The 11,281-nt window shown below is 37.0% G+C and overlaps 1 protein-coding gene across 5 annotated transcripts; it reads right to left on the bottom strand.

The window, feature by feature from the left end:
• Positions 1 to 558: 558 nt before the first annotated feature.
• On the bottom strand, positions 559 to 9,023 carry LOC117105810. 5 transcript variants are annotated; one of them, XM_033247101.1, is made up of 6 exons: positions 8,795 to 9,022; positions 6,161 to 6,314; positions 4,185 to 4,842; positions 3,304 to 3,468; positions 2,052 to 2,239; positions 559 to 1,583 (listed from the first exon to the last, which is right to left on the bottom strand). In XM_033247101.1, exons 2-6 carry the CDS (start codon positions 6,275 to 6,277, stop codon positions 891 to 893), a joined length of 1,821 nt encoding a protein of 606 aa, XP_033102992.1. In that variant the 5' UTR covers positions 6,278 to 6,314; positions 8,795 to 9,022; the 3' UTR covers positions 559 to 890. The 5 variants fall into 5 exon arrangements, with proteins under 5 accessions (XP_033102992.1, XP_033102990.1, XP_033102991.1 ...); XM_033247099.1 differs by having other exon boundaries at positions 3,304 to 3,471; positions 8,795 to 9,020; XM_033247100.1 differs by having other exon boundaries at positions 3,304 to 3,471; positions 8,820 to 9,020.
• Positions 9,024 to 11,281: the final 2,258 nt, after the last annotated feature.

The following is an 11,281-nucleotide window of genomic DNA, read 5'->3' as shown; positions in this document are numbered from 1 at the left end:
CCCAGCAGATTGCTGGTACCCATTGATACAGCTGGGTGGACAGAAGCAATGTAGCTAAAGTGCCTTGCCCAAGGACACAAGCGAATCTTCACAGTGGAGACTCGAAACTCTGACCTTACGATTAAAAGTCCGAACCTCAACCGCTGCGCCAAACTGCTGCTACATAAATGCTGAGTAAATATATAAACCAAAATTTCTTAAGACTAGTGAATGTTGTGAAGTACCAATGATCAAATCTTACTTAATTTAGATGCCAAAGACTTCCAGTTGGGTGGGTAGTCGTTGTTGTCGTTCATTAGTTTGTTAAATACCTGTCTTACTCCTTGATGCACTTTACCTAAGGTCAACTCATTCACGGAAGTAACTTCTTCGGGCTCTTGGTGAAATATTCTTGTACTCTCTCTGCCTGCTAAAAAAACATTTTACCAATATGGGTATAACAACGCGATACTCTACAGTATTTTTAAAGAAAACAATTTTGGGATATCCGATAGGGGCTGGGAAGGGCATATAGCTGTCTCTTATACACATCTAGATGTGTATAAGAGACAGGTATATATCAGTGAGTTCCATATCCATTAAGGATTTCAAATGCCATGATTTTCCTCCATTTCATTCTGTCTTTAAATGATCTTGCTGTTTCCTCATAGCTTTTGTTCATCCATTCACATATATTCTTCACCCATGTTTTTCTTGGTCTTCCCCTCTTTCTCTTTCATTCAGCTTTTCCTTCCATTAACATTCTTCGCAGTTGGTTCGCTCTTACTATGTACCCAAAATACTTGCATTTTCTTTTCTTAATTGTTACAATATTTGAAATAGTTAAATACTGTATACTGTACATACATTGTGTATTCAGTTATGGTTGTGAAAATTGACAGTTACAGTTGTCAAAGCCTGTTCATATTAATTAGTGCAAGAATTCCATCAGACAAAAATTGTCTGGCTCTGCTGGGCATTGTCGATTCGGAAGATGCATTGCTCGTGGAAGCTACAGGTGACACTTCAGAATCTGAATTTTTAGGAACATCATTTTCTGCTTCTTCCTGATGCTCTTCCTCATGATCATCCTTTTCATGAGCATCTCCCATTTCTTCTACATTTTGCTCAACATTTTCAGTAACATGATCTTCCATGCTTTCCGGTGCATTTGCGACAGAATTTAGTACAAATGGACCGCTTAGCTCTATACAGCTATCAAGTGGCGGTTGATTGACAGATTTTAAAGGAGCTGGTGCTGATGTATCAACATAAGGCATTGTCAACTGTTCTTCATTTGCTGATGAGCTACTGACTTTTACAGGAGTTACCATCATTGGTTTCGAGTCATTCCTTGAGGCAGGGTTAACCATATTAGCAGGCGATGACCTCCCAACAACAGGTTCTCTTTTAACTTGTTTCTCAGGTTCAAAATTCATTACATTTTTACCTATATTTTTTACCTCATCCGAATTCATCTTTATCTGATCTGGTTGTTGTTTGTGTATTTCTTTCACCTTAATTTTTTCTTTGTTTTCAGGTGGTTCCCACATGCGTTTAGTTGTCTTCTTACTTGTTTGACGAGAAACATTTGGAGACAGTCTCTGAAATGCATTAAAATATAATATATTAGGCCTAAATAATAAATACTCTTGCAAATATCATATTTTTAGGAGTAACATATTGGATGTAATGATACTCGAACCAAAAAGTATAAATAGAACAAGAGAGCATACTCCTATTCTTAAAAACATCACTCCCCTAGTTACAATGGAAGTTGCCATCGTTGTTATGTAGTGCGCCAACTATGTATGAGATCACATAAAGTGCACCTGCTTCGATGGCATGATAATAAAGAAAAACAGGAAAATCTACTGCCCTCTATGAATGTATTTTATCATGGGGAAAACAGAAATACAAATAAACAAACCATGCACGGTGCATTACTGGGTAATCCATTGGTAGCGGGCGTCCTACACTGGCTGCGTATGGCATATCGCTTTTTTGCGTTCTTATTAGCGTAGTTAGCTCTCTTGTTCTTTTTATACTCTTTACTGGAGCCTAGACTTTACCTCAACTGGCTGCTCTGGTAGATCCATGTCACTGAGGTCATAAAACCTTTCAATTTCTGATACCACATCAGCTCTTTCCATTTCTTTCAAAAGCTGCACCAACTCTACCAACCTCATTCCTCTGGTTCTCAACAATTCATACAGCTGTGGGGCACCTTGTATGCTGTTAACCTCATCGACTGTCATATCTAATGTCGTAAATAAAAAAAAAGTTTCCTACAATTAAGGTATAATAAAAGTAAATAATCTACAATTCTTAAAAGTTTCCTAGAATTTTTAGTTTTGCAGCAGTATATCACATAGACTAACAATGTGACAATTAAAATCTAGTTTAGCTTTAGCATAATGTAAAGAGCTTCCTTAGTAGACAAACAGATAATCATTAAAGTATGTCCTGTAAATTTGGCATTGAGAGCGATGTAATGTAGGAAGATTGCTGCGCCCATGCTATAACTTAGAATAATGCTTTAATTGAAGATGGGGTGATTGAGAAATATTGCATGATAATGTTTATTTAGAGATTGACTAAATACACACCTTTGAGTGGAATGGCCGTGTGGTTAAGGCTGGGGCTCTGTAACCTACAGCCACGCTCGCCTATGCTTCTTGAGGCAGAACAAGTCTACTTAGATAAGGACTATTATAAACTGTAGGCCCAGTGTACACGAGTGGATCATGTGCACTATAAAGAACCCAGTACATCTTTCAAGACAAGTAGAGGGTTATTCTGGTGTACTGGTCCATGTTACCCCTGTTGTGGACAGACGAGGGTAACTGGTACCTGTTTACCGAATAGCTCAGACACAAACAGACCCTTAGTTGAGAAGAAAGTTACTGAATGAGTGCTCTGATCTTCATGAAATAGCACTATATAAATGCTGAAACTAAAAACAATCATTTCCGAGCCACTAGGGGCTCAATGGGCTAGAGCTTATCCCCAGTTTCCGTAGAGTGAAGCGGATGAGAGTTGTACTCCCCCTGGACAGGATACTAGTCCATCGCAGGTTAGTCCCCAGCAGATTGCTGGTACCCATTGATACAGCTGGGTGGACAGAAGCAATGTAGCTAAAGTGCCTTGCCCAAGGACACAAGCGAATCTTCACAGTGGAGACTCGAAACTCTGACCTTACGATTAAAAGTCCGAACCTCAACCGCTGCGCCAAACTGCTGCTACATAAATGCTGAGTAAATATATAAACCAAAATTTCTTAAGACTAGTGAATGTTGTGAAGTACCAATGATCAAATCTTACTTAATTTAGATGCCAAAGACTTCCAGTTGGGTGGGTAGTCGTTGTTGTCGTTCATTAGTTTGTTAAATACCTGTCTTACTCCTTGATGCACTTTACCTAAGGTCAACTCATTCACGGAAGTAACTTCTTCGGGCTCTTGGTGAAATATTCTTGTACTCTCTCTGCCTGCTAAAAAAACATTTTACCAATATGGGTATAACAACGCGATACTCTACAGTATTTTTAAAGAAAACAATTTTGGGATATCCGATAGGGGCTGGGAAGGGCATATAGTGGATAGTACAGGGTGATGGGAAAGGTATGTGAATAGCAGTAATACTGTATCATCACCATTAATATATTTAACATATATTAATAATAATAATAATATTCATTCGGCATTCCAGATATATCATTTGCCAGGAAAGAGAAAAGGCAATTAGCCTGAACAAATAATTCTATACTCTTTCTTCTAATATATCTATTACATAAATACAGTGTTTGGCAGCTAAATTAAGTAAGGCTTATCATTGACACTTCACAACATTCACTAGTCATAAAAATCCTGTTTTGTATTTCCTCAATATATATTACATACTGTACATTAAATCTCATGTTTCTACAGTAGATAAAACCCTGCTAATATAAAATGAATTTTGGCAATCAATAAGGCACACATGAAAAGCAGTACAGTAGCACCCTATTCTTAATTCAAAAATAATATAATAGTAAGGTGTTTTGGTGTTTGTCTATTATCCTTCTTTTAATCATATCAGCAGTGTGCTACTAAAAAATGCAAAACAGGATTAATATGCAAGAAACAAATGACAAGAAAAAATATATATATATATATATAATTCTCTTATAAAATATTTTGAGGATGAGGATACAATATAATATACCTTGACGATTGTCATCACCTGGTCTTGTATATGCCTCAGGGCTTAAAGGTGTACTCTGCTGGGGTTCAATATCCAAAGCTGGGTGACCAGGCTGGTGTTTAGCTATATACTGGCTTGTGTTTGTTAAGAGCTCTGGAGGCAAGCGAGAGGATGCTTGCTGAGTGGACTGAGGAGGGGAAGCCTGTTTAGGGGACTGTGGAGGAGATGCCCCCTGAGGGGAATGAGGAGGGGATGCTTGCTGAGGGGAATGAGGAGGGGATGCCCCCTGAGGGGAATGAGGAGGGGATGCTTGCTGAGTGGAATGAGGAGGGGATGCCCCCTGAGGGGACTGGGGCGGGGAAGCCTGCTGTGGCATGCTTTGATGCCTGTTTGTTTGATCTCTTTCAGGATGTTGAGACTGGCCTGCATTTACAGATATGTTACGATTCATCTCTTGGCGTGGAAAATTAACTGGCTGCTCCACCGTTTTAGTTGATGATGAGGTACGCCGGTCATCATCATCATCTTGGAGTAGCTCTAGTAAGTCAAAGTATTCTTCTTCTCTCAGGGCATTCATTAAATAGTCATACCAATCACTGTCAGCTTTGGTTACTTTCATATAAAAATCAAATGCTGCGGCCTGGTTGCCTTCAATTACAGCTTTTCGCTCTATGGTTTCCTAAACATATACAGAAAACATGTTTGCTATTAAGCTAAGAACTAGAAATTGCAAATTGCAAGTGAAGTGCTGCGAAGTACAACTGCATTATAAATGTTCTTCGAACAAAATTATTTATGCGAGTCAAGTGAAAATAATGAATAATAAAAATATAACAAAATAATATGAGACACGACCCATTGTCTATATTAGAACACTTCTCATTGGGTAACAAAGTCATGTTTTTCATTTTTGTCAAAAATTGTCTATAGTGGTGAATTATAGTTTAGGTTTTTTTTAATAAAGTTTCAAAAATTTCTATGTATGTGGAAAATGTAGTTGATTACCAAAGGTTACAATTTTTATTTTGAAGACTGCATGGTCTAGGAAGTGTACTGTACATTTTTTTATGGGGCAGTTTCCAAGGGCGGGTTTTCTAGGGGCGAGTTGACTGCCAAAGAGTGTTGCCAAAGTGCGAGCCAGCGTGTTATTTGATCACAAGTGCGAGACATATCACAAGTGTGAGCCAGCGAGCCATGACGTCACGACAATAGATATGAGACGTTAACGAGTTGTGTGAGGTATCGGCTGAGATTTGTGGAGTACAATTTCAAAAAACAACTATAGGTCTAATAATGAATTATCGTGATGTTAAATAGACAATGTTAGCTATCAAGGAGTGACGTTGTTTTTCATTGGAACATTTGTCCCTTCAAGGCTAAGCCTATACCATCCTAGCTAGTCTAGGCCTAGAGTAGGCCAAGGCCAGCGCGACATGCGGACGTTGGTACGTGTAGGTTAGTCTACAAACGTCGCCTAAAGTCATTGATTTTACCCGGCAGAACGAAAGAAGGAAACTCCGCTTTTCAGTCGTCTTAGGCCATTGCTTTTTGACAAACAATGACCTTTCAGAGGTCAAATTGCTGTCAAGAATATGAATTGGCTGCTTCGCAGCAATAAGAATAATAAAATCCAATAAAGTTAGCATAAGAGCATTTTTTAAATTGTAATTTCTTACCATCCACCACAAAGACAGACAAAAAGTAGTTTGTGTTCACAACAACAAAAAAGTACAGTACACATATCAAACAGAATTGTAGTCAAGCACTTGTATTTCTAATAATAATAATAATAATAATTCATATTGCACAAACTTTTGTATGAATAGATTGTAATAAAATATTATTTAGTGAAAATTCTTTGTGATAAATCCATCAAAATTGTACTTGTTTGGCCAATTAAAACATTAGTATTATCAAACTATCAATTAAGGAAAGGCTAATATCTTTCCTGAATTAGTGTGAGGAAGGGAACCCATAGATTCCTAGTAAGCACTTACCTTTGTACCCTTTGGCATTTTAGGGAAGCAGTGTAATATATTTTTTACTTCTACTGTTTTTATAAATTTAGAACAGTGAATGTCAAGACGCTTTTTTCTTCTTTCATTTTTACCCATCTTCACCTTCAGTAATGCAATATTAAGCAATGTTTATCTTGAAAGAAAAAAAAAAACTACTGGTATATTAAAACATAATATGCTGGGGCAGATGCAGGGGGAGGGGTGCAATGGTGTGATCTCACCCCCTAAATTGTATTAAGAAAAACAAATTATTGTATTGTCTTGTTTATAGATTATTTAGTACCAGTAAGATTCCATATCCTCAAAATTGTCTTACCCCAGCCTCAACTATGGTTGGTCTAAGGCAGTAGAGGTCTGAGGTGGTGTGGATTCTTCCCCCTCACCCCCAACTACCAAATCCTGCAATCGCCCCCAGATATATCTGCTCTTTCTCTTGTTACGCACAATGATAATTTTTTTTTTCTCAGGACTGCCTAGAAATGGCACTCTCAGTGAGTGACGACAGACATGTGTTTGCTTAGTATAGGCCCAGCTGGCCTAGGTCCTAGGTCTAGGTGGTTTAGCACAGGCCTTTTTTGTTTTGTTTTTTTTGTTTTTGGTCTGACTGCCCGACGAGCTCTGGCCGGTGGGGGTGCTTGACTGTCCGAATAAACAGTTTACCAAAAAAATATTTAGCAGAAATATTACAGTAGTGCACCTGTTTAATTCCAAAGTGTTAGATATTGAAAAAAAAAAACAACAAAAAACCCTGCTGGGGCAGCCAGCCTAGGATAACGATAGGCCTACCGTTTACTTTAAAACTTTTCCATCGTGAATTGAAAAAAAACAAAAACTTTGTATGTAGCCAGTTTGAATTAAATGTACCTGAATAAATTTGTACATTCGTGTATTTTGTTTTACTTCATATTCATACAAATATACATTATTTTATGAATCTATAATATATCCCCTCTATATCAAATTCATAAATCCGCCACTGACAGTAGGTAATTCAAGAAGCCCAAACTGAATCTAGTTCCCCCTCAATTTTTAAAAATAAAAAAAAATTGGGAAAAAAGAAAATGATAGGGCCTATTCAAATTGTATGAGAGTGCAATTTCTGGCCATTTTGAAGGTGCCATGGCCATAAATTTTCTTTCCTCAGCCTTAACCATGGTGAGGCTGAGGTGGTATTTCCTCCATCTGTGAAAGTCCCTCCCTGGTCCCTCTTCAAATTTCTAGGTCAGCCACTGAAAACCGTATATATGCATCTTCAGAAATCGATTAAGACCAAAAAATTATCAAAAATGCCTGAGCTCCGCCCCCTCGATCCCAGCAGGATTCCTTCCCCCTAAGTGCCCCCACCTCTCCAATTTTGGTCCAATCTCTACAATTCGCACCCACCCAATAAAAATCCTGCATATGGGCCTGAATATATAGGCCTAATTATTTGGATAATATAAAAATGAATAATAAGAACAGTTATATACTAAAAAATAATATTAGACCTAGGCCTATACAAGGCCTTTTTCACAAACCGGTAGACATCTTGAAGTGATGACAAACATTGCGAATCAGCAGTGCGTAACCAACAGAAATAAGATAAGCTTTTGGGCTGATTTTCTGATATCATGTTATTTAAAAAATCATAACTCCATAACAGGGCGTCGTATCCAAAAGATTTTTCCATCAAAATGTTCTTAAAAGACTAGTCTACACCACTATATGATTGAAAAAAAATGTTTTTGACCTCTGAAATCAAGATGGAAAAAGAAAAGCCTATCTAAGTAGTGTTTTAAAATAGCCTATGCATTACAGGGCAGTAGCATAGTACTTTCGTGTTGTTACTGTTCCAGGTACCAATAATATACAGATTTCTCTTATTATAAAGTACAAGTTATGTTTTATAATAAGTATAGTATAGTAAATCATGTTTTTAACACAGGAAACTCACATATGGTAACTAAAACAATGCTAGTCCAGCTTATAATTTTTTTTCAATTATATAGTGTGGTGTAGACTAATCTTTTAAGAACATTTTGCTGGAAAAATGTTTTTGGATACGACGATCCGTTATGGAGTTAATTATGATTTTTTAAATTACATGATGTCAGAAAATCAGCCCAAAAGCTTATCTTATCAGCCCAAAAGGTTACTCACCGCTGATTCGCAATGTTTGTCATCACTTCAAGATGTCTACCGATTTGTGAAAAAGGCCTTATAATTATTAATATTATTTAGGTATAAGAGCCTTATTTGGAATACGCCTTCCTCGAATTGTGAAAAAGGCCTAACAATAACATGATGTCAGAAAATCAGCCCAAAAGCTTATCTTATTTCTGTTGGATAATACGCACCGCTAATTCGCAATGTTTGTCATCACAAAATGTCTACCGATTCGTGAGAAAAATTCCGTATCATTTGGGTAGTTATCTTCTGGACCGAGCTGGTTTGGGGCCGAGCATGGTTTTGGGCCGAAGTGTTGTCTGGGGCCGAGTTGGTTTGGGCGGATTGGGTTTTGGGCCGAAGTGACCTGATACCGAGCGGAGGCCTACCTATCTACCCTAGGCCTACCTAGGCTAGGCCCTAGGCCTGCCCAACAAGAACAACAATCAAAGACTCATTCTTACTTACCACCCAGCCTGTTCTACCTTTAAGCCTAGGATAGGCTCTATCTCTCACCAGGGAGAACAACCCTGATCTCACTAACCAGATTGGACTGCAGTAATTCTTCTTTCAAGTATTATTTTGATCAAGTTTTGCTTCCGCCCACTCACAAAGCCAATGCCAAAAAACCCAGCACACGACAACAGTAAACATCGAATTAAACATCAACGTTCATGCATCGCATTTCGCAACACATGTTTTTATTTGACACGGTGTTTCCGGTTTATTTTTAAATTTAGTGACGTCATAAGTTTCAATGCGTACTGGATTATGATTTAGGGCTACAAAATGTGCCTCGATGATTGCCTTAAAAAAGTATTGTCCAAGAAAAATGAACAAAATCCAGAATAATCAATTCTTAAGTTAACTTGTAACTCGAAGTGAGCAACAAAGTGTTTGGTTTCGATTCATTCGCCCACATATCCATGATGACAGCACTCTTTTTGCAGACGGGGGTTTCCAGTTTATTTTTACCTTTAGTGGCATCACAAACTAAACATAAACATTTTTTTTCAGTTGTAGTTTGTTTGATAATATACGATTTAAAGAACGTAATGATCTAAAAAAAAATACCTGGAATTATCAAATACAGTAACTGTAATATCTGGCAGATATTTCAATCATCGGACCTTGATAAAAAAAATAAAAAAAACTCCATTTCAAGTTCTTGGAGGTGAAAATACATTACTTAATGAAGATGTTCTTAGAGCCTTCGACAAGTTTTGTAAGAATTACGCCAAGATAGCATGGTCCAAACGTTCAGAAATTAAGTCTGCATCAGTTTAATATAAATATGTTATTCTTGTATTGTTGCATTTTGAATACTGATTAGTAGTATTATTTATTAGTTTTAGTTGCTTTATTTTGTTAACATTTTTTCTAACTTTATTTGCTACTGTGTATTTATTTAATTCATACCTTACATTTGTTAAACTACAATGCATGAAACTGTAATTAATATATGGTACGTGGTGGTATAACTGAATCAAGTCTTTCTTAGTTTAATACAAATTTATTATGTTGCTTTGTTTTTGAATTGTCTACCTTGTTTCACTGCATCTATGCATTTTTTAATTGATTGAATGAGTAGGGAGGGATATATTTGTGTATGTGTACACAAATGTTTTTTTTAAATATTATTGTTCTGTTTTATTCTTTTAATTTTAAGTTCACTTCCCTATTTCTCAGTTTCATTGTAATTATTTTTAAGTTTTTTTCAATTATGTTTTATTTGTATTTATTGTATACTTTCCCTGACAGCGAAATATAAGGTCCCTCCCACTGGCGCCACCCCTGATTACGAAATATAGGGCTCTCCCACTGCAGTGGTGCCACCCCTGACCGCGAAAATAAGAATTTAAGCCTGAGAATGCAATTTCACTTTTTTCCATTGTATCAAAACAACACAGCAGTCTTATAATAAGAAAAATCCATTCAACCTTATCTAGAAGTCTTGAAATGAACTGCTGATTAGGGGCGCGAGAAGTACAGTAGGAAGCTCGATGATCAGTTGAGGGGTGCTAACTCGCAAAATAAGGTGATTTTAGGTGATGTTTAACTACTTCCAAGTAATTTGGGGGGGGGGGGGAGAGCGACTGGAGGAGCGAATAATTCTTGGAGGGGCGTGCGCCCCCGACCCCCGCTAGATACGCCACTGAACTTTATTATTTTGAGATTCATCATCGGAGCAATAAACCAGAATTTTCTTCCCCCTCCTTTAAAGTGAATATCGGTATAGTCTTTCTGCATGTGTGTTACTCCGCGTAAACCAATTTTGACCCATCCATGGGGATTTCTTTTTCTTTGTTTTACGTGTACTTTCATATAGGATTCTAATCTGTACTATAATATGCACCCTTCATTCTAAATCGTTACTCTGGGCCTTCATCTTACTATCCAATAAAAGGCTCAATATTAAAAAAAAAAAGTTATTTGGTCAATTACATTGCATCACGAAATAAGATTAAGAACACATAAAACTATTGTTGTTTTACGTACATTTCTGCTGATTTCATATTATAAATAAATTTTGCATTACTAATTATTGCTATAAATTAGTTCTAATTCTACTGTAACTGAATCTTATGTCAATAAAAATAAGATTTTTTGGTTATATGAAAACATGCCAAAAACCCCTTTTAAGGACAAAAACCCCTATTCAGGTAAAACTCCTATTAAGGGAATTCTTTTAAGCCCCGAAGGTGTCCAATAGGAGTTCAATGTATTCTGAATTGCTGGATTCGCCACAGACGACGGGGCCACAGAATGAAGAGTGAATACACCATCAACATTCTAAAAAATCACAACACAATCATCATAACAATAATAAACAAAATTGAAATTTATTAAACATAGCATAACTATAGATAACATGGTTTTGTAGGACATGCACGTAACCCTTCCCTGTTCTTAATTACGTGGATACTTGGTAGTCAGGCACTCTATTCTTGGGGG

The sequence above is a fragment of the Anneissia japonica genome, unplaced genomic scaffold, assembly GCF_011630105.1.
Source record: "Anneissia japonica isolate Jap-2015-1 unplaced genomic scaffold, ASM1163010v1 scaffold287754_len4335492_cov202, whole genome shotgun sequence".
Taxonomy (NCBI): domain Eukaryota; kingdom Metazoa; phylum Echinodermata; class Crinoidea; order Comatulida; family Comatulidae; genus Anneissia; species Anneissia japonica.
Note: the sequence above shows the minus strand (reverse complement) of the source record. Positions and strands in the feature narration are given on the sequence as shown.

Coding starts and splice junctions, on each gene's coding strand:
- LOC117105810 (XM_033247099.1), bottom strand. CDS start 6,277: ATGGGTAAAAATGAAAGAAGAAAAAAGCGTCTTGACATTCACTGTTCT. Junction 4,843..6,160: donor AAATGCCAAAGGGTACAAAG/GTAAGTGCTTAC, acceptor GTATATGTTTAG/GAAACCATAGAGCGAAAAGC. Junction 1,584..2,051: donor TACCAGAGCAGCCAGTTGAG/GTAAAGTCTAGG, acceptor AATGCATTTCAG/AGACTGTCTCCAAATGTTTC.